This window comes from Diceros bicornis, chromosome 17 (genome assembly GCF_020826845.1).
Source record: "Diceros bicornis minor isolate mBicDic1 chromosome 17, mDicBic1.mat.cur, whole genome shotgun sequence".
Taxonomy (NCBI): Eukaryota; Metazoa; Chordata; class Mammalia; order Perissodactyla; family Rhinocerotidae; genus Diceros; species Diceros bicornis.
This window is the reverse complement of record NC_080756.1, coordinates 749,108-776,637: the sequence shown is the minus strand read 5'-3', so window position 1 is coordinate 776,637 and position 27,530 is coordinate 749,108. Positions and strand designations below refer to the sequence as shown.

General features: G+C 41.8%; 1 protein-coding gene across 1 annotated transcript in view; it reads right to left on the bottom strand.

The window, feature by feature from the left end:
• The window catches only part of PTPRR (protein tyrosine phosphatase receptor type R), a 226,120-nt gene that overhangs the window by 180,663 nt on the left and 17,927 nt on the right, over positions 1 to 27,530 (bottom strand). Inside the window, exon 2 of the mRNA XM_058559189.1 lies at positions 20,558 to 20,853. Within this exon, the coding sequence (XP_058415172.1) occupies positions 20,558 to 20,853 (296 nt within the window). The remainder of the gene's footprint in view (positions 1 to 20,557; positions 20,854 to 27,530) is intronic.

Sequence of the window (27,530 nt, the reverse complement as noted above, 5' to 3'; positions counted from 1 at the left end):
GTGAAATACACTTCTATTGGTGGTTCATGGCCTACACTTACTGTGCACACGTAGTTGCCTTATTTATGTGTGTTCACACTTCCTATGAGAACCCTATGATCAGATTTGGGGTTACCAACCAGCAACACTCATTGTTCTCCTTCTTGCTTAGCTCTATGTAGTGTTTTACAGGAATTTAAAAACAAATGTTAGAAGCAGCCTTCTGCATGAGGTGTGTACAAAGTAGACTAGTCAGGGAAGTTAAGGCCCACGAGACACCGAGCATTTGGTCAACAAGCGCTGACCAAATATTTAACGTGATGAATATTTATTGAGTTTCTACCGTGTGCCATGTGTGTGCTGGACAGCGGGGAGAACTGAAGCCTCCTCCCTGGTGGTTCATGTAAACAGGTCTCCACATAACCCTATTTGCTTGCTCTGTTTTATTTTTCTCTAGAACTTGTCAGACCTTGAAATAGTATGCATGTATTGTCTTCCTCCACTAGAAAAAAATGGAGCCTTTCATTTTGGATTCCCAGAATTGAAAGCAGAGCTTGGCACATAAACAATGATCAATAAATATTTATTGAATAAATGAAGGACTCCTGTGCAATAGGGTTTAGAATAGAGCAAGACTAATGCAAAGTAGCAGTGATCCGGATGTTCCAAAGAAGAAGCTCCCCTTGGCTCAGCAGGGAAGGAAGGGGGAGCTACCCAACGGGGAGAAAACGCCAGCCAGGAAGGAAGACTGGTCTCAGCACAGTCTCTGAGGATGCTTGGTAACATTATGGTTAAACTATTTCTTTGCTGTGGGTTTCCATAAAATTAGTTATACATGTGGTCTTTCCCACTCCTAGAATTGATAATGTATTTAATTTTCAAATTCCCAAAAGTTTTGATATGGTGGCTATAAAGGTGAGCTTGAGAAACTGCCTCAAGGGGCATGTGAAATCTTTAAAAGCATACGAAGGCTGGACTTTTCTGTTACAAATATCCTTATGGAGATTGATTCCAGTGGCATGGGTGCAAATTTCCCAAAGCCTTGTGGAATGACGGGGATGGATCACAGTCAGGGCTGTGGTCTGGGTCGCCACACTCAGGGCACACGGAGACCTCTGTTTGGTCCTGGGGTTGGGTGAGCAGACGTATCCACTCTCCCCACCCTGAACTGGAGTCATCTGCCTGAAGGGTCATGATTGTGCTGAAGGACCATCAGTCTCTTTCTTTGCATGAGGATTCTTCCACACACAGCACTGTGGACATACGGAGGTGGTCTTAACTGGCTACTGCCTTCCTAATCCAGTTCTTAAGGGATAAAATTTGGATTTCAAAACCAGGCTGTAAAATTAAGTTCAGAATGGAGTGATCCTCAGACTGCCATGCTCTTTTAAGGAGAAATTTTAAACAGAATGACATCTGGCCAGAGGGTGTGGGCCCAAGGCAAATTCCTCATGACCAGACCTTTCTATCCACAATCAGCATGACGAAGTTGACAACTAGCGGTGGAGAAAGCAGGGCGATTGTCCACCATCCCCAGGTAGGAGTGGAGCCATGTGCAGAAAGTCATGAGAGCTCAGGAGGATTCTCCAGGGCCCACTTAATGCTGTGTCCCCACAAGTTTGGATGCCACCGTCAGCACTGACGAGCTTCGCAGCCCTGGATGAGGGACCTGTTGGGGACATACATGAGACTCAGTTTCCTCATCTGTAAAATGAAGATAATGGTGTCTCTTCTACAGACTCGTGGGTAGTATAACTAGTGTTAAGTGTTCAATAATTAGCAGACCTAATTATTTGTATTAAAGGAGGGAACTAAGGTAGTTAGAAAATTCAAAGGGTAAAAATTAAAGAAATTAAATAATTTAAGAACAAAAAAAGTGTATCAGCCATCCCATCCATTGCTTAATTTATCAAAAAGAAAAAAAGAAAAGAGCAAGTAATTTATCTGTATAACAGCATCTCATTTGGGATCCAAAAAGTGTCCAGGTTTACCATAGCAACGGGTGAGGAAGTAAGCCTCAAAAGAAGCTGGAGACAGGACGGCTGAGGACTGGTCTGGTTCACGGCTGCTGGAGAGCCTGTCTTCTCATCAACCAGGTGCCCAGCTCCCTACTTGGGGCCTAACCACACCTTTTGCTTTTATATACAATTACAGTCAAAATAATTTACACGGTATCGAACTAGCATCAGTCAAATGAAAATAAAAGACAAGCAATGTGCACTGACCAGAAGAAGGCTGTAATGAAATAAAGTCCTGTGACTAAACAGGACTGTGTAAGTATGTTTAATATGCCAGGCTCTCAGCCTCCTAAAATTAATTAACTTCCTAATGAAAGTTGTCTGCTCTCAGAATAACCAATTTACTCGTTGCAACAGTATAGCCACACCAGTTTTCAATTAAGATTCAAAAAGCCAAGTCCTGATGAGCAAGGAAGTCATGAATGATTTATGCGTGTCCTACTTTAGGTAACGTTACATCTATTATTCTGCTTTAATCCCCTAGCATGCTTTTTAACTCGTGAAAAATTAATGCCAAGGCTATTCTATAAAGATTATATCCACTTTGAAGGTAGCTATTCCAGGAAGCATATCTAGAACTAAGAATGCAATCTTTTCAAAGTTAGCAAGGTGATTGCTAAAATGCCCAATTAAATTTTAATAGTTTCTTTTGTTTAATTGACATCCTTTTCAGTCCAGTGATTCTAATGAACCAATAGCTATCATTTCTTCTCACTCCATAACAGGGTGAAATATTTCCCAGGTATTTTCATTATTTTTTTTTCCATTCAGGCTTGAAGGACTCAGAAACATTCACACGCTGGAAAACATTCAATGCTTAAAACTGCTGAGTCCCGATTCTGTCCAGAATGACTCGCTGGGAGTCTACAGTGCCCGGAGCCGTCATAACTCATGGACTCCTTGATTCCTCACTCGGGCAACATGGCCACTGCACCACCCTCTTTCATTAGATTCTGCTGTTGGGCTAGGTCTTGGTTAGGGCAATGTTCCAGGCAAGTTTTTTAATGATAAAGAATAGCCTCTCTGAGTTAAAGGCAGAGGAGAAAAGCTGTAAGGATACTGAAGGGGAGCAGAATATGCCATCCCAAAATATGTCATTTTGAAATAAAATTACTTGAGAAACAGCTGGTACCAGAAGGACACTGTGACCCTCCTTCGTCCCCCTGAAAACAGGAAATAAATCTCCCATGGGAACGGTACCCAACCTGCAGCAGGAGGAAGAAAGACACCCTTACCACCAGAGACAGGGAATTTAGGGCCGAGAAGCCTATATAAATAAACCTTGTTACTTCTTTACCAATTTACTACTTCAAGCCCAAACTTCTTTGTCTTCTCAATTCTTCACAAATGTATTGTTTCTTTGTCTAAAATTTTGTCACTTCTTTGAGTCTCATATTTTAATGGGATCCTGTACATATGAAATTAAATTTGTTTTTCTCCCATTAATCTGTTTTATGTCAATTTAATTATTAGACCAGTCAAAGAACCTAGAAGGGAAGAAGGGAAAAGTTTTCTTCCCCTACAATACAAATGGTAACTTCATAGCAACCCAAAAATAGCCAAGCCTTATTTAAATTGTAACTGGGTGCCAGAAAATCAGGAACTTAGGTTCTCTTCTGTCTCTCAGCAGCTGCATTATTTCTGTGTAATCATCTTGTGTGTGGCCAGACTGGGAGCCAGTCCCTAATCCCTAGCATGGCCCATTTGCTCAAGCATCCACAGCCCACTCGAGACAGACTGCTTCTCTAGGTCTGAGTTTTCAAAAGGGAAACTGTAAAGGGTGAGGCTTATTTCTTGGGAGTGTCCCTCACAACAGGCCGTGTCACAGGCTCCTGGTCAGCTAAGAATAGAGTGGCCTTGGTTAGGAATCTTTCTGGGTTCCATTAGGTGTGGGCAGGAACTGAGGGTCACATGCTCAATGGGGTTGCCTTTCCAGGGCTTGTGGGAGGGCAGGACTTCACACTGAACCGGTGTCTATCGGGATCACCATTCCTACCTCATTCAAAGATAGAACATTCATCCATAACTAAGTTCTCATACATGTCCGCTATCATTATCAATATCATTGTAATTATCATCATTTATTCTTTCATCCAGCAAATATTTATCAATCACCCACTATATGCTGGCCGCTCTCTGACACTGTGGACATAAAGATGATGAAAATCTTTACTTGGAATAGATTCTAAGCTTTAAGGAACTGATATACTTATGAGACAGTGCTGGGAAGAGGGAAAGGATGGCCACTTTCCTAAGTGACAGGTAGAAATTTTGCCTCCAGTGAAAGGGATGAATATTAAGATGGTGACTGGGAAAGCTTGGCCCAGTGTCGAATCAAAGGCTGAGAGTGAGGCTGAAGAAAGACGGGAAGATCCAACCAACCTGCAAATGTTATGATGACGCTGGATGACCAGGCCCATTCTCTGCTCTGCCTGGATACCAGGGGATGAGCGCACAGTTTGCTGGCATATAGAGAGAAAGCTACTGTCCCCACCCAAATTACTGAACAAATGTTCTCTAATATGCATGTGAACGCTGTGGCTTTAAAATCACGATTGTAAACCCAGACACTTAAACTACGGGGTCCAAGTAGTTAAAATAAATGAGTGCCACAAGTCAGGTGTAACTCATCATCAGACAGCGGCAGGAACTACGGTGAGTGGGAGAGCACACATTCTGTCTAAGGGGGACGCCATGATTCACGGCACCGTGATGCCAGATCTCCCAATTCTTAAAGAAATACTTGAAATGCGAATTTTTGTGTAAAATTTCCAACTTAAGAAAAAATGCACTGAGGGCTTTTCAAAATATATCGGGATCTGCATCCAGCTTGAGGTCTACCTAACTGCAAGCCCTGTTTGCGTGCGAGGAGCACAAATCGTCCTTGCGACTTATGCTTGCTTGAGGAGGTACATGAGGAAACTCTGGATGCTGTGTTCCAGGAGAGGCTGGGCAGTCCTGAGCTGCCCAGAGTGGGTGTCCTTACCAGTGGAGAAATCACCAGCATCAGCGGCTGTAGTAGGCTGAATAACAGGCCCCCAAAGATGTCCCTGTCTTGATCCCTGGAGCCTATGAACGTTCCTTTACAAGGCAAAAGGATTTTTTGCAAATGTGACTAAGTATCTTGAGATGGGAGATTATCCTGGATTTTCCAGGTGGGCCAAATGTAATCATAAGAGTTATTACAAGAAGGGGGCAGGAGAGTTGGAGTCACGGAGAGAAGAGGGTGTGATGACGGATGGATAGGTCAGAAGGATGCCACTGCTACAGGGGGGCAAGGAGCCAGGAATGCAGGTGGCCTCTAGAAGCGGGGACAGGCAGGGACCCTGTCTTTCCCCTCAGCCTCCAGAGGAGCTAGTTCTGTGGACACGTTGACTTTAGCCCAGTGAGACTGATGTTGGACTTCTGACCTCAGAATTACAAGACAAATCTATGCTGTGCTACACCAGTACATTTATGGTAGCTTGTTGCAGCAGCCACAGGAACCAATACAACAACAGAACTTCCCAGAGTCAAGCATCCTCCTCTGGTCCAGAGAGAGGGAGAGGTAGAGAGGAGATTTTATCTCCAGATGCAGGCCATGACTTTCAGGCCCCGAGGGGACCTGCTGTCTACTAGATGGAAGGCCCTCGACTTTCCCTGCGGGAACAATTCTCCTCTTGCTGGGAGCCCAGGAAGCTAGCTGTCAATCATCTCCATCCAGAACAGACCTTACCAAAGCCCACAGATGAGAGGGGATGCAGAGCCACATGGTGGAAAGAACACCATCATTAAAAGCAAGTGAGACACTTTCTGTGTGACGACGTCCCTGAGCCTCAACGAAATTGCCTGTAAAATGGGAATGAGAAGACCACAGGGAGTTATGGGGTGGAGGGGTGGAAATCTGCTACCACAGGGCCTTGTGGTCACTGGGAAACCAGTAAGTGCTAGTAATTGCTGTTTTTGTCATTCCTTCATTGCCACCCTTTTTCTCTAGATTTGCCTTTATCAAATGATTAAGTTTCCTACGAAGCCTCAGTAAATTAGCAGCTCAGCGGGAAGGACAACAGGGAAAAGCTTTAAGTCTGATCTCCATGCCCTGTTCCCTCAAAGACAGGGGGGCATCAGATGCTTCCGACACTGAAAATGGGACATTTACAACAGAACCTCCTGTCACCAGAATGTCAGGAGAACGAGAGCCTTCTGAAAAAGCCCACTTTCCTTAAGCCATCCTGACAGCTACCGGGTCTAATACTTGCAGAGTTAAACGCCTGCTGAAGGGGGCTCAATCATCTCGGCCTCAGACTGTGTGCTTTGGGCATTCACATCTTCAGGTGTCACAAAGACGCAGCAGGGACATTTGCACCAAGGTTTTCACAGTGTTGTTGCCTTAACTGAGCAGAGGATACGTAAAGTGGCATGAATCCACAGATTTGATCCTGAAAAAAACTGGTGAAGGACATGAACATATTTTGGAATAGATTAAAAATATAAGTGACACTTGGGATACAGAGGCTCAGGGGACTCTGGAAACCAAAACCAAGGGCACAAACTCAGACAATTTCAGGAGCCGGGCAGGAAACCCGAGGGGTAGGGCAGAGGGATCTGCCCGTGGTGGGCCGTGTCCAGGGGCTGCAGGCCCCACTTGAATGCACTTCCCTTCGATGCCCTTCAAACCCCTCAGGCCAACAGGCTCATCTGTGGGCTGACTTCAGTCACGAGATGGCTGTGTCTAACGGACACTTTGCCAAAAAACTGAACAGCAGCACACTCAGCCTGAGAGAAAAGCAGCGTCTAGGAGTTGTCTGTCCTCAGAGCCGTGCCCACTTCACCCCCTCACTCTCACTCCTGCCTCCGGGCGTCCACCCTGCCTCTGCACTGACCGCTCGGGTCAGCCCCTGCCTGGCCTCGCTCTGCGTGACGGCTGTGTCAGGCCTAGATTACTCGTGCTCTTTGTGGGCGAAACTGTTGGTCTGAAGACTCCTTCGCTCCCTCAGGACAAGCCCCTCATGAACAGCAACATGCAGTCATGCCAGGATCAATCAGCCATGCTGCACAAAGAACCCTTTGTGGGCAACACCCGAAACATCGCATGAGGGGATCTCCTGCACCCCAGTGTTGTGGACCTCCGACTCCCGCGCCCCGAGCGCCGTGGACCTCCGGCTCCAGCACCTGAGTGTTGTGGACCTCAGACTCCACTCAGCCCAGATGTCCTGGGAATTCAGTGCCATCACGAGAGTAGCTTATCCCCTGATGGTTCGGGCCGAGGCTGACAGGCTGCTGGAGCAGACACTTTCGAGCAGGGATCTCTCGTCACCTCAGATCACAGCCCGGCCTCATTCCCAAGAGGAGAACCATGATGGTCAGTGGAGATGGCCACAAGAGTTTAGAGAGGTGACATACTGACCTTCAGAGTGGCTCTTTTGAGCCTATTTTTAAAAACCATCTTTCTGAACAAAAAACAATGGAAATAAATTTAATAATCTTATTTTTTAACTCTGCACTCATATAGTTTCTCATAAAGACCATAAACAGAAACAACTGGAGTGATATTGAATTTTTTTTTAAAAGTCTATTTTACTTTTTTAAAGGTCATTTAAAATACAGATGTAAGTGGAACTTAGGTTCAGATACAGCTTTTATTTCGTGTTTGTAAAATTAGTCACACTCATGTCTATCGAAGATCATATACTGGCACATAAAAGAGGCTTCATGAAGACAGGTGTGTTCATACACATGAAGACAGGCGTGTTCCATGCACATGAAGACAGGTGTGTTCGTGCACATGAAGACAGGCGTGTTCCATGCACATGAAGACAGGTGTGTTCGTGCACATGAAGACAGGCGTGTTCCATGCACATGAAGACAGGTGTGTTCGTGCACATGGAGACAGGTGTGTTCGTGCACATGAAGACAGGTGTGTTCTGTGTGTAGATGCTGGAGAGGGTCTGCCCGAGTTGGGATCCTGGCCTGTGACGCATGGCCCATCTCAAGTGTTTTTCAAAGAAGGATGGCAGGGACATCCTGATGCTTCTTAAGACAAGAATAGAGGCATGACAATGAAATCTCTGAATAAATGGGTTTGGTAGAGGGTCTGTTTGCAGTAAGTGGATAGATGGCGGCAGCCACAATCCATCCAGAGATTCTGATGTTCCTACCGGAGAGACACAACACTGAACTTGAAAACAATTTTGTGAGACCTGACATTTGTGTGTAACATGCACATTTCAAAGTGTTTTCACATACACTGACTCTTTTGATCCTCACTAAAATTCTTGTGACGGAAACCGGGCAGATGTTAACATCCTAAGTTTTCATGAGAAGAATTGAGACTCAGATGATCTGATTCAGGATTCTTTGGTCCCTGAGGAGCTTTCAGCCTCATATTTCTGGGCTTATCTGCAGAATGATTGAGTGGGACAGGTGGCGTGTCAGACCACTCCCTCCACTGGTGCTTGTATGAATGTGGAGCTCGAGGGGTTGGAACAAGCCAGACTCCACAGTGTGGCCCGCTGACCAGGCTGCCAGGGTCTGGAACTGGGCACCGAGACTGGCTCCCTCTTGTCCTGCCCGGGTGAGACGGAACCCTGCTGATCAAGATGCCGGGGAATCCGGGGGTCTAGTGATTTCATTCACAGTGAGAAACAACTGCACAGGAACCAGGATTTTTAAAACCCATTTTATTGGAGATGTTCACCGGAAGTTAAGCTGGATGAGAGGCCCAGCCCTGAACAGAAGTCAGCTTTGTTGACTCTAAAACCAAAGCAAAAGGAATTTAAATGATGGATGAAAAAGCCCTTAACAGAGACGAAGGATTTTCTCACTACGCGTGAATCCGTGGAACATGGAATCCTTTGACAAAGGCTAGATTCCCTGGGAGCGTGCTGGGTGTGCAAGGCCACACTCTCCATCTGTTCTCCCTCCTTCCGGGGGCTGTCTCCACTGCATTCTACTGGGGTCATTTGTCCAGGCTAGAGTTTTACCACGAGAATACACCAGGGACACGTTCAGGGGGAGGAAGGAGAGAAAATAAATGTTCCCAAACACCGGCATTTAGGATGCCACAAAGACCAGGGTCTGTAAAATCGCGCAATGTGGTGGCAGGACGCAGGGAGAGCGAGACCAGCACAGAGTGTGTCGCTGTGGAGATGGTCAGTGTGTTGTGATGGAAGTCATCCTTTTCTACGCTGGAGACTTGAGGTTATAAGTGGTCATGAGATAATCAACCTGATATACAAGAGGAGAGTAAGCAACGTGCATGAGAGGAATCAAGACAAGCGACACACGAGAGAGAGACTCCGTCTTCCTCACAGTTGTGGAAATGCACACGTGAAGACAGGACCCTGGGCATCCGCCAGGACTGGTTCCAGGACCCCCTCGGGTACCGAAATCTGCAGACGCTCAAGTCCCTTAGTAGTATTTGCGTATAACCTACGCACATCCTCCCCTATACTGTAAGTCGTCTTTAGATTACTTGTAATGCATAGTACAACGTAAACGCTATGTAAGTAGTTGTTCTACTGCACTGTTCAGGGAATAATGACAAGAAGAAAAGTCTGTACGTGTTCAGGACAGAGGCAAACATCACAGGCCTTTTGGTCTGCCATTGACTGAGTCCGCAGACGCGGAACTCACGGATATGAAGGGCTGACTGCAATAATTTTCACTCCCTTGGTCAGCAAAAATTAAAAAGAACCACCACCAACAGCTGCTGGAGAGACTCTGAGTCAACCAGGCACCTCCGCACACTCCTGGGGCGGCGGCGTGCATGTCTACAACCGTGTGGAAAATGATAATTTGGTAATATGTTTATAAAATACTCAGGATAAATAATCCCTCTCTTGAAAATTCGGATTCCTTCATATATATAAAATACATAAATGAACAAACAACACATATTTATGTATATATTACATATGTACATGCACGTGTATGTATATATGTGTATATTACATATTATTACATATACTCATGTATGTATATATACATATACACATACACATATGTTCTTCATCCTCCAAGAGTGTATGTAAAAGGTGTTTATTGCAGCAACTTTATTGTGGCAAATACAAGACATAGACACACAGAAAGAAAACTGCAGACAACCTGGATGGATATTGAACCTGAGGAATAGTTTAAGAAAGTGTGGTACATAAACTTGAAAGTTATGCGGCTATTTACAAGAAATGAGTCAAGTTTATATCTAAAGACTCCAAGATATATCCATGACCTATCATTATTAAGAAAAGTTATAGAGTAAATGTGACCCGATTTTTAAAACAACAATAAAAAAATCTACATATGTATTTAAAATAGAGAAATGTGTAATACCAATTAAGAAGATTTACATCCCTACATAATTATAAAGGTAAACCAGTTACTTGGCATGTGCGTGTATGTGCATGGAGCCCTTATTACCTGAACTTACCTAATAAATTATTATTATTTTCTGCAGAATAACCTAATAATTTATTAGGTTATTAATAAATTACTAGGTTATCAATAAATTATTCTGTATTTGGATTAATAATATCTCTAAAAAAATAAAATTATTCATTGTAACAGAAGCCACTAACAGCTACTAACAGAATCTAACAGCTAATGTTAAGATCCTAAAGGCAATAAATACATTATTTTACTTCTGAAATATATTATTTTATATATTACTATATTTTCACATATTATATATAAATATTATATTTATTATATATTATATATTTATTACATAAATACATTATTATATATTATTAATATATCATATTATTTTATATATACACATATTATATTTATTATATATTTATTATTTATTCATTATATGTTAAATATATATTATATTTATTATATGTTATTATTTAAATAGTATATATTTTATATAATATATTATACAATATATTATTTTACTCAGAAAATCTTAGGTGAAGAGAAGGCATGTGTCCGGGAGCAGGTGTTAGCACATCCTGGCTGATGGGAAGATGGTTAGACTTCCAGCAGCCAAGAGCAGCAGGCAGGTGTTTCAGCAGAAGATGCCCATGGCAACACAAAAAGCTGACAGCAGAAAGAGGTGGGGCTGGCGGAGAGATCCGAGTTCAGAGAAAACTAGTAAGAAAGCAGGTCCCCAGGCTCAGAGAAAGGGAAGAGCCGGTCAGCTGAACAAAGCAGATACTCAGGAAAGGAAGATGGTGATGAGACCCAGCTGTTAGCAGTGGAGATAAGCAGGATTTTCAGTCAAGGCCACCGTGTGGCTGTGTGGGCTACGTGATGTGCAGCTCCGGGGGTGCTGCTGGCTTAACCTCCAGATTGAAGTACCTCCTAGACCTCTACGCCAAGGCAAGAAGCCCATTGCAATGCTGGGATTTTACCCCAAGATCAGAGTAGCTCAGCAACAAAATTGACAGTCCTGCTGATCATCATCATCATCACCACCGTCACTGCACTAGTGATAGCTGACATCGCGACGTGTTAGGCTTTACAGAACACATTCCCGGGCCCCAGGAAGAATCAGAGGAGGTAGCCGGGTGAGCTATGACAACTCCCACTAAAATGAAGAAATAAAGACTCAGAAACATTCACTGACTTGCCCAAGATCTCGCAGGGAGTCAGTGGCAGAACAGGCATGTGGACTGGATGTCTCCTTCTGAAACCATCCGTCCCAGTCGTCAATGCTCACGGTGGGATGGAGAGTGGTCCCTGGCCCTGGGATGGGCTGAGGTGGGGCCTGCTGAGCAGTGAACCAAACAGATCATTACACACATTACGATTCTTTCATAGCAGCTATATTTTCTTATTTTTTCAAACTTGATGGGTAAACAGATTCTCCCTGTTAAGGGATTTCCTGCTCTGGAGCAATCAGACTTGGCCTGTCCATACCGATGGCTATTTTGTTCTTGTGACTATTTGTTTAGACAGAATATGCTACAGAAAGGACTTATGGCAGCTTACAAAATGCATATAACACAAAATAAAATTGAATAAAAAGTAAGGAATGAGGAAATTCAACTGGAAGGAAAATGAGTGAAGAAAAGAAAACATCCAGCCAAAATGAGGTTAGTTCACAAAATAAATAAGGCCTTCAGTAAAGTTCTCTACATTTGATGGAGGCAGACCACGAACTTGGCTCTCAGCTTTTCAGCAATCAAGAGAAAGAGGGAAACGTGATTCACAGCATTTAAAAAATATAATTATAAGCCAACCAGTGACTCAGGAGAAATACAAGTATTCTTGGTTCTAAGACTAGAAAGACATCTTTTCCACTGTTCCATAGAATGCTAATAATAGCAGCCAATTTTTATCAGGATCTTACTATGTCAGATCTTTGCTATGCTAAGATGCTTTATCTCATTCAGTTCCCACAACAATTCCATAGGATGGGTATTATTAGTATCACTTTTTTACAAATGATGAAACTGAAATACAGAGAAGTCACTAAAAAAACACGCTCAGTAAGGACCTGATTTGGGGTTCCAACGCAGTGCTGCTGGCTCCAAAGTTACTCTTCTACCACATGGCTTCCATTTAGGAGCTACACCTTGATTCAGTCCCTAAGGATCCCTGAACATCCCACAGAATCCCTCAATATCCAATACAACATCATCCCCACCACTTTCTCCCTGACACAGACCTTCAACCTTCTTCTTCACTGCACCTACCACCGTCTGAAATGACTGTGTTCAGTTGTTCACTTATTTTATTGTCTTTCTCCTGTCAGCATGTGAGCTGCGTAGCCACAATGGCCTTGTTCATCCTGACACCCCTGTATCCTGGAGTCTGCTTCACCGCCTAGGACGCACGCAGGAGGCACTCAATAATATTTTGAATGAATGCACGTTTCAAGGAGCGAGGATTAGGTGGCCATTCAAAACTTTTGTGTGTTTGAGAATCCAGTTGCCCTACTTATTCTTAGTTCCTACAGATATTACTTACATCTTCTCCAGTCTCCATGACTTACTTATACTAGCTGCTCACCAAAAATGTGTTGGTTGCCTGTAACTTGGCTATTTTTCATAATACAGCTTGACATAGACTTGATTTTGTCCATTTGATCTTATAACTAAAAATTATAGTTAAGAATATAGATGATACCATCGCTTGTCACACATGAAGAAATTTTTTAATTCATTTGTCCATAAAAAATGATTGCTGATTTTTAAAAGCCTACATTCAAAGAATTTGCCTAGTGGCCTGTTCAATACAGATTTTGCTATTTGCTGCTCAATATTTCTTATTTAAAAAACAGACCAGTTCTAAAAAAAAGAGCGAAAGCAACTTAATGGCTTAAAGCACAAAGAACCAACATGTACTTGTTCTGGTTAAACACCTAATTCTAGTGGCCATGTTTTTGGGCAGGAAAAACAATCAAATTCTTAAACAATGCAGCTTCACTAGGTCAGTAACAGGATCATGAGATAATCAGGGGGCTTTTGAACTACAGACACACAGACACATGCAGAACTCCAAGATATTAACCATAATTGTTTGGATGACATAAATAAATGCAGTCCAGGAAATCTTGGCATAAGACAGGCTCCCAGCCCGGACTGTCTCCATGCATGTCCTCACTGCTCTCAGGCTCCCAGGCTCCCTCGAGATTCGCATCACATGGCTGTCATTTCCAGAGAGGAGGGCAGACAGCTCTCACAAACACAGCTCTTCCTGCAATCGTAGCAACTGTCTGTGAATGTTTGGCCTATCCCTCAAAAGTGGGTCTTTTTCTTCTTTTTTCTGTAAAGTTACCTGTTGCTAACTTATTGTTTCAGTTAAAAGACTAAATCATATGAAAACATAGGCTAAATTGGCAGGCATGTGAAGTTGATGATGTCCTCTTGACTTATCTTCCTGGACTCACATGGTCCCAATAAAGCAGACAGGGGAGGAAAGAAACTGCTTGGGATATGACAGTGGCTAGATTGTAATTTCATACTCCAAAAACAAAATTTGGAAAATGTTTAAAGTGCAAGATTATGACCAATTTTCTTTATGAAAAGACAATGATATGATATGACAGAGATATGATACTGTGATTTATAATAAGAAAAAATAGTTTGGTCTTCATTCACAGTTCCTGGCATAGAGCTCCTAAAACCCTATAGGTTCCTAAATAAGAGCTACAGGGGCATCTTTGGTTATACTGCTTAGTTTTGCTCCCAGTTCCTAGAATAACTTCAGAGTCGCAAAGTTGAAATGGGTATCTTCTGTTATTCATAACAATCCCTTTTAACTACACCTAAGTTTATGTTAATAAAGTGACTTTTGGAAACCCCTTAAGGATGGAGGCAAGTTGTCAGGGGAACCAACGAAGTGATTAGAGGGACAGAACCTTCAGTTCCACCCCCAGCTCTGGGGAGGGGACAGGGGATGGAGGTTGAATCAATCTCCAATGGCCAATGATTTAATCAATCATGCCTATGTAATGAAGTCTCCATAAAAACCCAAACCCAAAAGAATAAGGTTCAGAGAGCTCCCAGGGTGCTGAAGACGTGGAGGTGCTGGGAGGGTGGTGCTCCTGGAGAGGGCACGGAAGCTACTTGCCCTTTCCCACATGCCTTGCCCTATGCATCTTTTTCATCTGCCTGCTCCTGAGTCATATCTTTTTATAATAACCTAGTAAGTAAAATCTTATCCTGAGTTCTGTGAGCCACTCCAGCAAATTATCAAACCTGAGAAGGAGGTTGCAGGAACCTCTGATTTACAGCTAGTGAGTCAGAAGCACAGGCAGCAACCTGGACTTGAGACTGGTCTCTGGATGAGGGCGGTCTTGTGGGACTGTGCCCTTCACCCGCGGGATCTGATGCTGTCTCCAGGTATACAGTGTCAGAACTGAATTAAATTGTAGGACCCGCAGCTGGTGTCACAGAACTGTGTGGTGTGGGAAACCTGCTCTCTCTTCACATTTGGTGACCAGAAATGCCATAAGTGCAGTATGAGAGTCAAGAATGTAGAGAGTAGAGGAGAAACACAGAGGGATTTCCCCTTTACACTGCGGTGTTAGAAGTGGGATTTGCCAGAGCAGTCCTGGCTCACAGAAACATGTGGTTTGGGAAGAGAAAAGATGAAAGGACAGAAGATGAAGAACCTTTGATACCTGGGTGGCCGTGTGGTTACCGAGGTCTGAAGCCGCAGCTGTGGGGCTCAGTTACTAAACGTAAAGTTACCAATGTGTAAGCTTCATAACTTTGCCCAGGGAGAGAACTTTCCGGAGACTTTAAGCTCCTAGGTTTTCCTAAAACAAGAGAAAGGAAGAAATTGTGTCTCCCATCTGAGTTATAGGGATCATGTTGAGAAAACTAAGGCATTTGCTAAATGGGGCCAGTCCCATCGAGCACGGGCAGGGCCAGATGCCCAGAAGGCCCGACATGATCATCCACTAGCAGTTAGATTTTAAAGTAAAGGATTGTATAGTAAGAACAAACAAACAAACAAACAAATAACCTCCCCCCCCAAAAACTAAGCATGATTTATAAGTATTTACGATTAGAGAGAAATAGATAAAGAAAAAGGGACAAAGTCACATGCAGAGCCTGTGAGAGAAGTTCTTAGAACTGGAAAACCAGAGGGCAATTTGTAGAGAGAGACCTGACAGGTAAACATTTGCTCCAAAGAAAAGATCCCAATTTGTTTTATATTATTGTGGAAATTTTGAATTGAAAAAAAGAGTTTTTAGGCTCCAACATAAAGAGACACAGCACTTTCCATCTTTCTTAGTGAAAAGTCTTGAAAAAAATATTTTATATGCTCTTAACAGAACATCCACTTCTTCTGTCCTGCTAACTTCTTTGGCTGCTTTAAATATTTCCCTTTCTTAAGACTGAAGGTCTGGGCCAGCCCCGTGGCTTAGCGGTTAAGTGCATGCGCTCCACTACTGGCGGCTCAGGTTCGGATCCCGGGCACGAACCAATGCACCACTTGTCCGGCCATGCTGAGGCCACGTCCCACATACAGCAACTAGAAGGATGTGCAACTATGACATACAACTATCTACTGGGGCTTTGGGGAAAAAAAAAAGGAAGATTGGCAATAGATGTTAGCTCAGAGCCAGTCTTCCTCAGCAAAAAGAGGAGGATTAGCATGGATGTTAGCTCAGGGCTGATCTTCCTCACAAAAAAAAAAAAAAGACTGAAGATCTATGGAACATACATAAGTTGGCCAAGTAGGAAAAAAATAGATCCTATGAGACAATTATACAGAGTAGGGTTCATAAAGAAAGTAGTTCTCCTTAAGATAAACTCCCTGAAATCTCTCAATAATATTAATTAGACAGTTGCAACGAAAAGAACATTTTATTTGAGAGATTCAACATTTGTTTCTCCTTCTCAGAATTAGCTGCCTTAAATCATTGAATGTGTTGGGAATATAACTCAATACATAAAAATGTAAAATTTATTAACCAATGGAATTTTTAGCAGCTGTTAAAAATGATGCTATATAAAGATAATTAATGACATGAAAAAGTGTCCTTAATATAAACTAAATAAAAAAATCCTACAAAACCTTATGTATGGAGATTCCATATTTTTGCAAAAAATCATCCACACCCATATATATAAAAGACTATATAGATACATATATCAAGATAACTTTGTCATGTAATAGTGAAGGATTATTTTTATTTCCTGTTTTTTTCTCTATATTTCTAAATGTTCTGAAACTCTGTGAAAGTACATTATTTTTGGAGTCAAAACAAAAGTATTATTAAATTATTCTCTGTATATGAGGATATTCCACGTCTAATTAGTATGGTAATCAATTAACCCAGTTCTCTTAAGACTTCAGTCATCCTAATGTTGGGTATAAATGATCCAAAACAAGCAGATGTACTGAGGGGTCCAGCTGGACCACAGGGACGTTGCCTAAGCTTGACCTCGAGTGTTTCCAGAACACGTCCCAGCATCCCCCTTGCTGCTTTAGGAGCTAGAAATGGAGAGGGAACAGATGGCGAGCTGACTGTCAGGACGCACGCTCCCAAGTGGAGTCTGTGCCTCGAGACTGTTTGCAGGAGCACAGCACTGTCTGGAGAACCTGAGCACAAAGCTTTCTGGAATGCAAATGTTGGGACAAAAAGAAAGGTGGTTATATAAGAAGATCCCATAGTTTAGCACGAAGCATTTAGGTTAAGAAAAGAGCAAAACTTAATAAAATCTCTGAAGTAGATTACAGAATTTCTTTTTCTAGACTTTCTTAAAAATAAAATAAAACCTGACACTGTAATTCATTTTTTATTATCTGTGGAATGGCCATCATGGATCTTTTACCTCTTACCCTCTGGGTCCAACATTAACATCTAGCAATCAATGAGTGTATTTTCAGAGGATGAAGATTAACATTATCATTAACTTCAATAAAATGTAACTCATAAAGTTAAATTTTCTGTTGGGAAAATTTACAATACTTCTCCAAAGCAAACCCTCCTCCTTGCCTTCCTCCCTCCCTCTCTTCTCTCCCTTCTGTCCCCTCCCCTCCCCTCTCCTTCCTCCTTGTCCTCTTCTCTCCTCTTCTTCCTATCCCTTCTCCTTCTTTTTCTCCCTTTTATTTTCCTTCCTTCAAGTCCATCCTGTGGAGTAAGCCATAATCTTTCCACCCATTATATTCCAAAGCCTTCCTAGTCCCCAGTTTTCTCAGATTTTGCCCAGGCTAGAATATTCTCCACTCAGCAACCTCTGCTGAACTTGCTGAAGTGGAAGAGCCTGTAGCTGATTCCACTCTACCATTTTCTTCTTTTTTTTTGGTAAGAAGATTTGGCCCTGAGCTAACATCTGTTGCCAACCTTCCTCTTTTTTTCGCTTGAGGAAGATTGTTGCTGAGCTAACGTCTGTGCCCATCTTCCTCTATTTTGTATGTGGGACGCCACCACAGCATGGCTTGATGAGTGGCGTGTAGGTCCACGCCCAGGATCCGGACCTGCGAACCCCAGGTCGCCAAAGCAGAGTGCGTGAACTTAACCACTATGCCACTGGGCTGGCCCCCAGCCTACCATTTACATTCACACCCCTGGGTTACCTCCTTCCTGGTGTTGTGGCCTGGTGGCCTGACATACATCTGTGGAATTACCAGCACACATTTGGTTAAAGCCATTTGTTGTTTGGTTTTTTGGGGGGACATTCATATTCCTTCTGTATTGCATTTGTATAGAAATCCTAATAACAGCTTCTTAATTGAGCTTCTAGAACATAATTAGCATTCTTTGGGATAAACATTCTAATTGTGCTGTCTTCTCCTTGGAATAAATAAACTACACATTTTCCTGATTATAAAAGAAAGGAGAAAAAGGAAAAAAAATTCATTCGTGGACAAATGCTTTTATAAAATGATTTGTGGAGGCAATTGGGAATCAGGGAAGCAGGAAGGACACAGGCATCTTTCATGTCACTGTCAGATTTCTCATTTTAAAACTCATTGTCTGAAGGAGTCAGGAACAAGGGAGGGAAAGAAGTACAGGAGGATAAAAAAGCGATCTCTCCCTCCGAGCTAGGAAGCCTTAAAAGTTACACATACAACTTGGAAGTTGGGAGTGGCTTTTTACTCTGGCTGAAAAACATCCCAATAATTCCCCTAATCCAGGAAACTGTTATTCATTAACACAACTCATCTGGGTATAATTTAAGCCACCAAATAATTCTTTGGTACCACTGCGATATTCTTCAAGCAATACAGTCTGTGTGTGTGTAAATATATAAATGTAAATATATATATAAACACATTTACACCCCAGCCACACAAACACACATCACTTACCCCATCGAAGTCACTTAGCTGCCAGAATACCTCCCTTTCATCATCTACACTCCATTCTTAAATCTCTTTTCTGGATGGAAAGAACCTTCAAACCAGCTGATACTTGATCGAATGCTGACCTTCTGCTTTTTGAGTAAGCTGAACATTATTGAGTTATTTAAAAAGAACTTCACCGCCCTGGTTTTCCTACTAAATCACCCTGTGCATAAGTAAGTGGATTATAGGAAACATTAGCACTAGCAATCGTTGTTGTAAGCTAGCCACACCACAGCACAGTTAAGACCAGATCAAGAGATGTTAGGGGAGGCGGATGCAGCAAAATCGTCTGTCACCTCCATGTAATCATCTCTCAAAAGAAAAAGCACGGCTTCTCCAGGAATCTCCAAACCACAACCACCTGTCAGAATTCCTCACTGATGCCTTTTATCCTCCATAATATTAAATTAACTAGACAGTACATGACATTACAAGATAGAACAAACCTCTTGAACTGTAATTCACAGCGACTTTGAGAGTTGATGATGGTGGGTATGTGACGGTCACTAGAGGAAGTATCTCCTATGAGCCCTGGCGTTCGCACAAGCATATCCAGATACAATGACATCGTTAATATCATTTATCCTCACTGAATAGATGGAGTACATGGCTCTCACCCTCAAAACATCTGTTACTCATGTAAATGCAGAAAATTTCTTCAAGTATTTCAGGAGACCAAATGACCCACATATTTTCTCTTAATAAGAGCTCATCTTGTGTCTCAATTTATGATTTTTATTGAATTACTGACATGTCCCCCCAGACATTTCTCAAGCAAAACCAGAGACTCCATTCCATTTGTCTCTTTTTCTAGATACCCCAAGTGAAGACTGGGTCATAATGAATACTCCATCTACGCTAGTTGAAAGCGCCAATGAGTGGATCTTTGATTCTCAATACCAAGTAAAATGTCATATATGTAGTAGATAAAAACAAAGAAAAGGAAGAAAATCTTGTAAAATTTAATTACATTTGGTGCATAGAGAGGTTGCCAAAATGCAAACATAGTTTCATTGAATTATCACAGCCTTAAAAGTCAACATATTTGATTATATTTTGGGGCAGAAATGCAATAACAGCCATTTAACTACTGATTTGTAGTTTTAATGTGGATCCTCCTATTGTGACTTTAAACTTGAGGGGGACAATAGTCTAAAACAGGGTGTCAGCCTCAGCATGCATTTAAACTCTGACACCTCCACAAATTGGGGACTGTGGCCCGGATTACACAACCTAAGAACACGAGCAATGGGACCATTGCATTGTTTTATTGATAAAGGGTGATGCTTGCTCAGTGGTATTGGGAATATTATCCACCAATTACCCCAAAACCATCTTATTTACTTCAATGACAGAGACTACCCTCCCTCTACAGCACCTTCTCCCTTCATTTCTTACAGTTTCGGTCAAATGACCAGAAGGTCTTCAATAACTATACTTATTTACATAAGCTGAGACTGAGGCCTATCCGCTTAGAACAGATGATCACAGAGGCAGGAGGCTCAGTACAGGACATGATCAGCTGTCACTGTAAGGCCTTCCAGAGCAACTTTTTATTCAAATATTTCTGAAGCATCTACTCTGCACCATGCAGTGTGCTGTGCACAGAGGATACAGACAAGGTTTCTTATCTCATAGGCTTACATTCAAGAGGAAGCCCACAGACAATAGCCAAGTAACAGAAAAGAAACATCAGAGAGTGACAAATGCTGAGGTAAATAATCATTGGATCCAATGACAACTATTCACCATTAGGTTTTTTCAAGCATCAGCCACAGAGGAACTCATCAGCACCAGCATCAGCCAAGTGCAGTACTCACCACCACAATTACATTTGCTGCCGGGACTGGAAGATTCTCCACCTCAAGATCTTGGCCAGCCAGGGCCAGTAGATTGAGCGATGGGTCATCCGCAGGTCTAGGGTATGCTGAGTTAACAATTTGGTGGCGTTTGCTTATCTGAGCTTTGGAAGAGGAGTGGTAGCTGTGTTTATATATCTTTTGTGGAGCTACATCCAGGCTCTTCTCAATATCTTGTGCATGGTGATAAACGAATGCTGACTTTCCGCTCTTCTTCTGATGAATTTCCAAAAAGTGATCATTTCCTGAAAAGCACCCTGAAAGGGGAAGAAGCAGAAATGAAAATCAAAGACCTTATCCAGTAAGATGAGTAGAAATATCCAACAAAGAGAATTACCCTCTTTGGAGGCTTGAAGGCCTGTGAAGGATTTAGGTCAGCTGGTCTCCATCTTTTCTCCTGGCTTCAGTATCCCCAACAGATACAGCACATTCGCTGTTGGAGGCATCTTAGAGACTTTGGGTGGACAGAAGTGGGCGTCGTTTGAAAAAGTCCTATTTATCTGACATTCTAACACCTCTTTTAGTCAGGAATTTTCTCCTGTATCTAAACTTCAGTTCTAACACCTGTTGGGCTTCTATTCCTGGATGTCCTATCTGTTCCTCAAATGATAACCATTTAGATCATATTTAAGCTTTCCTCCCTTTAATCAATTGGATTCCATACAATTCTTGTTTCATTCTTATTTTATCCTGCTTGTATTATAGTTAACTTCGTATAATTTTTTTAAATGCTTGAATATTTTCAGCTGAGAGCAGAAATCTGAGGATATTCATTGTGGTAGCAACTTCCAGTTGTGCAACAACATCCATTCTCTCCTTGTGACTTAGTAACGTGGACGCCCAGGGGAAGTAATACATTCACCTTTATTTCTTCTATTAGGTAAATATCCAATAATTAAATAACTCTTTCTCCTGTTTGTCACTGGCCACAGGAGAAAAGAGGTACCATACACACGTGAGTCAAGGAGAACATTGCCAGGTCAAACACCAGTTAGAAACGCAAACCTCAGGTCTTCCGTATGAGATGGGAAGTGGAGTGAGGGGATCACAATGTGGTGATGCCCTCCACAGAGTCATGCAATCTGAGTGCCCAGATTCTCCCTCGGTGCCTACGGCAACCGTAAGCTGCACAAGTACTGTCCTTAGAAAACTACTTACCTCTTTTTGTAAGAATTCTGGGGTGCCTAGAATTCTTATGGAATATTTATAGTAGAGGAATTGCTAGTTTTATAGCTTTTGCTCTCCTTCAAGACTTTTATGACCGGCCTCTATTTCTAGCATTTTCCACAATTCTGTCTTACCAACATGCTTTCGACTTTCACTTAGGGATATAAAGACAGGTGGTTTTCTTAGTCAGCTCAAGTGCTTTCTTCCATGATGAAATAGTTTGGGAATCATTTTTGGGTGTCAGATCATCCAAATCACAATCACATTTCATGTGGATTCTGGAATAGTAACAGAAACGGATCACCATGTGTCCAGTCCTCACCATGCTAACTAGATGGTAACTTTTACTTAAGCAATCAAGCTACCATAATTTGCCAAAGATGACTGGACAGTGATGACCTTGAAATAACTGTAAATTTTGTTTCTCTGAGATAAGAGTTCCTTAGATTTGGAAATGAAGCTGTCATTAGGAACATATTCAATATTATGAAATTCAGAACAGGGCTCTTCAATGTTGTTTTTCCTGCAGCATTTTATAAATGGAGAACGGTTCTAAAATGTTTTAGATGTATATTAGGTGTTCATTTAGTATTTTACTAAAAGTAATTTACTAAATGATGTTGAAGAGCTTCCATACTTCTGAAAGGCAAGTACCCCTGTGCCCTCTCAGAGATCCGAGTCTGCCGTTGTGAAAAGCAGCAATGAAGTGCTGCTTCAGCCCTTCACTGAAGTGCATCTGGGGATTAAGAAATAGAAGGGATGTATGTCTTTATCCTAGTTGAATTTTATTTTCCTCATTTAAAGATGGTCCCTTGCTTTGGGAAAGACATATTGAATGCTTGAATGAATTTGGGTTTCTCACCTGAGGGACTCCTCCTACCAAAAAGAGGAATCTATAACGTTCAGTAGCATGAAAACTATATCCGCCATGACAGTGCTACTGAAATTGGCATGTTAATAAAGACTAACATGCAAAAAAGACTTGCAGGTCCTTGCAAGATTTGGTAAGTAAAAGACAAAATAGTGGGGGATGGAGATGAATTTCAATAAGAAAGAAAGAACCAGCTTAGAATATCTGAGAATGCAGATTTACGATAAGGGGAGAAATGAATGAAGAACTGATAAAATTACACAATTATCGTCAATCTTTCTTTGTACATGATATCAATCATGGCAAACTTTTCCAGAGCCATTTTATCTAAATAGAACAGATGAGTCCAGCTAACAAATCTCCTGTGCTAAAACTGGCCTACAGGGAAAGGTGAAAACAAAAATCTAATTTTAAGTGCAATTGAAATACAATTAAAATTTCCCAGCTTTATCTAGTCGGATATGGGAAAGGACTTAGTCCTGCTTTGTCCTTGAGTAATGGGAACCAAGTTGGCAGCATGGTATTAGCAACCACCATAGCCATTAGGTAGGAAAAAGGTTTTCAAAGTGTTGTGCTTAGATCTCTACATCAGAATCACCTGGGATATTAAGACGCAAATTCCCAGATCCCGCCGAGAATGACCATGGCAGAATCTCTTCTGGACATGTCACCTAGGAATCTGCATTTATAATGGAATTCTCACATTCAGACTCTGAAGTCGAGGACTGCTGAGCTAGTGTCTGGAATTAGTTTTATCTTCTCTATTTTCAAATGCCACCTTTCTATGGCCTCTTTCACTTCAACATTATGAATGTACTCAAGTAAACTTTTTGGAAATGTTACGATTGAGATGCCTATTAAATATTAAAGTGGAGATGTTGAACTATAAACTGAAAAATCAAGTCTGTAGTTCATGGCTGGAGAGAGATTTGTGAGTCATCCAATACAGATAAAATTTAAATCCTAGTGACTGGCTGTTGACAAGAGAAGAGTGTGTAGGACAGAGCACCGCAGACGTCGAATATGTAGAGTCAGGGAGCTGGACGAAAAGGAGCCAGCAGAGATAAATGAGATGGAACAGCAGCAGAGGAGGAGGAAAACCGAGAAAGAGTTCTCACGGAAGCTCAGAAACAAAATGTTTTAGAACCTGTGTGTAGCATAGGGTCTTAGAAGCAACTGAAAAATTATCTCATAGTGATGTCTCCAGAAACTAGGATATAAATGGAGTGTCCACGTGTTTCCACAGAAGACAAGTCCCACTGAAGACACAGGCAAAGATTAAACATTACAAAGCACATCAAGAGAGACAGTCAGAAAACAGAAGCGGGAAGATTCTCCTCTACGAAAGGATAAATAAAAGAGGAAAAGAAAGGGGCTTTAAAATAAGTTGATTTAAAACATCCAAAGAGATTAAAAAAGAAAAATAAGAATAATAAGTTTAAGGAAAAGAGAACTGGCATGTTTCAATCCAAGTGGAAACACAGAAATGAAAAATATAATAACTGAAGGAATTCAACATATGGGTTAAACAGTAGACTAGACACCTCTGACTAAAGAATTAGTAAATTGGAAATTTTAATCAGTCAGAAAGCAGCACAGAGAAGTTAAGAGAGGAGATGTGGAAAAGAAGGTTAAGAGATGTGGTGGGCTGACTTTTCGGACGGCACTCTGTGACCCACACCCGCTGGTATTCACACCCTGTGTAGTCCCCTCTCACTGAGAGTGAGCTAGATTCCTCTTGTGACTTACTTCTAACCAACAGATGTGGCAAAGGTGATGGGGTGTCACTTCCATGATTAGGTTAAAAAGATGTCTGGGCCGGCCCCAGGGCTTAGCGGTTAAGTGTGCTTGCTCTGCTACCGGTGGCTGGTGTTCACACCCTGGTGCGAACCAATGCAGCGCTTCTCCGGCCACGCTGAGGCCGCGTCCCACATACAACAACTAGCAGGATGTGCAACTACGACATGCAACTATCTACTGGGGTTTTGGGGAGAAAAAGGGAAAAAGAGGAGGATTGGCAATAGATGTTAGCTCAGGGCCGGTCTTCCTCACAAAATAAAATAAAATAAAATAAAGTAAATAAAAAGATGTGACTTTTGAGCAGAGTCTCCTTGTTGACTTGGATGAAGCAAGTTGTCCTGTCCGATAGGTTCATGTGTAGGAGGTGGCTCCTGGCCAAAAGCCAGTGAAGAACTGAGGCCCTCAGTCCAAAAAGGAACTGAATCCTGCCAAGAACCATGTAAAACGAGCTTGGGAGCAAATCTTTCCTCAGTTGAGCATTCATCTAGGAGCCCGGCTTGGGCCAGCTCTTTAATTGAAGCCTGACGAGAGACCTTGAAGCAGATGTCCCAGCTAAGCCATGCCCAGATTTCTGTCTCATAGAAACTGAGAAATAACAAATGTGTATTGTTTTAATCTGCTAAATTTTAGAGTAATTTGTTATGCAGCAACTGGAAACTAATGCAGAGATATTGAGGGTAACATGATAAGCTGTAAGTTACCTTTAATGGCACTTAAGAAATGAACCATTATGGAAATTGGACATTTTATAAGATGTAAGGAGGGAAGTGACAAGATAAAATTTATATTTCTGAAAGATTACCCTGGCTATACAAGAAAACACGTTGGAAGGAAGCAAGAGTAAGTACGAAGATACCAAGTAAGGAATTTTAGGACAAATGAGCTGAGGCAGTGGAGGGATGGAGCAGAGATGAGTTCCAGAAGTATTAAGGCACTGGAATTCACACATACACACAAAAAAAAGAAATTAATTCAATGATTGAGTTAACGTTTGGGATGGAACCAGCAGTGGAGGTTCAAGGATAATTCTGTTTCTAGTGGGCAACTGAATGCATGGAGTGCCTCTTATTGAGATAGAGAGATGTAAGTTTGTGAGGCCTACAATATATAGTAGCAGAAATGTCTAGAGAGTAATTATATTTATGTGAAACTCAGGAGGAAGCTCTGGACTAGAGATAAATACTTAAAAGCCATAAGCATACCAATGGAAAATTCAGTGATGAGATTGCCGAGGAAGACTTGTGGGATGAGAAGAACAATGTGTCTGCAGCTGAGACCCAGAGAAGATCACAGTTAAGGAGTAGTTGGAGGAAGAGGAAGAGAAATCGGAGATTGAGGAAGTATGGAAGGCACAGGAAGAGTGTGAAAAGGAGTCTGTGATCAGCGCAGTGCCACCGAGAGTCCGAGAGTTTAAACAAGACAACCCTGAACACAGGATTTACCCACTGAAAATTCATCAATGGACAGCTGAGCCTGGATGGTCAGAGGACAAGATTCTATGTGAAAAAGGCTTGGGGACAGCATTCTAGAAGAACTAAGCCAATCATCCTCCACTGTTGGGTCCTTGAATGAAAATAAAATAATTTTAAAAGACTTAAAAGGGCATGGAAGATTCTGAGTCTGGGTCAGATGGAGGAAACCTGCTCTGCCTTGTCGCTTACACTAAATAGAGCTATAAAACCTGAATAAAGCAGCTATTTGAGAACTCTGGAAAGTAAGCAATAGCAGAGCAACTGGGAATGAAGAAGAGAATTCCAAGTTCCGCAGCATCAGCAGTAAGTTTTACATCTCCCGCTCCTGCCAGTATTCTCTAATCAACCCACAGTGGACACCAGGATGCAGAGAGACAGCTCCAGGAGAAATACTCCAGCTCTAAAACTAGTTCTGAAAACGAGAACTGCAGGCATCTCCCCCCATTCTTCCCCTTTCTTTTCTCCACTCTCCATGTTCCACCCCAAGCAATCCTATGGCAGCAGTGGGTTTGGCCATTAACCACGGGATTAATTAAGACTAATTAATTAATTAAGTCTACAGGATTTGAAACTCTGCAGGAGGGGACGCTTCCTCTCTATCGGTGAAGCTGCACTTCTAGGAGGGTGGAGCCAACCACCCCAGCTTCTCCTCTCTCTGTCCTCCCACCACGTGGTCCTGGACTCAGACGGAGCTGTGGAAGTGCAAGAAACTCACTTCAACTTTAATGAAACAAGAGGTTTAAAGTGAAAAGACGGAAAAATCTTGCAATCATGCAAACACCAATCAAAAGAAAGCTAAAGTGACTATATTACTATGAGACAACGTAGACTTCAGAGCAAAGAAAATGACCAAGGATAAAGAGGGACATTACATAGTGATATATATGTACATATGATGTACACATATATGTACATAATGATGTGATATACATAAGAATACTTAGTAATCTTAAACGTGTGTGCAACCCCCCAAAAAGCATAAAAATACATGAAGCAAAAAGTGACCAAAATGAAAGGAGAAACAGGCACATCCACAATTACAGTTGGAGATTTTAACACTCCTCTCTCAATACTAGATAGAACTAGTAAACAGGAATTCAGCAAGGGCAAGATTATAAAAGACAGAATCACACCATCAACCAAGAGGGTCTAACAGATATTCATAGGACACCCCGACCAAGGGCACCAGAACACACACTCTTTTCCAGTGCACATGGAACATTCACCAAGACAGATCATATCCCAGGTCATAAAACAAACTTAGCACATTTTCAAAGAACCGAAATTATACAAAGTACATTCTCTGACCATAATGAAATTGAACTAAATCAATAACAGAAAGAAAACCAGAATATTTCCAAACACTTGCAAATTAAACAACACACTTCTAAATATCTATGGAGCAAAGAGTAATCACAGACAAATTAGAACATATCTGAACTGAACTAAAATGAAAATGTAACATCACAATTTGTGCTGCCATTGAAGCAGTGCTTAGAAGAAAACGTATCGCATAAATGCTTATACTAGAGAAGAAGAAAGATCTCAAATCAATAAGCTAAGCCTCCATTTGAAGAAACTAGAAAAAGAAGAGCAAAATAAATGTAAAGTGTGCAGAGTAAAG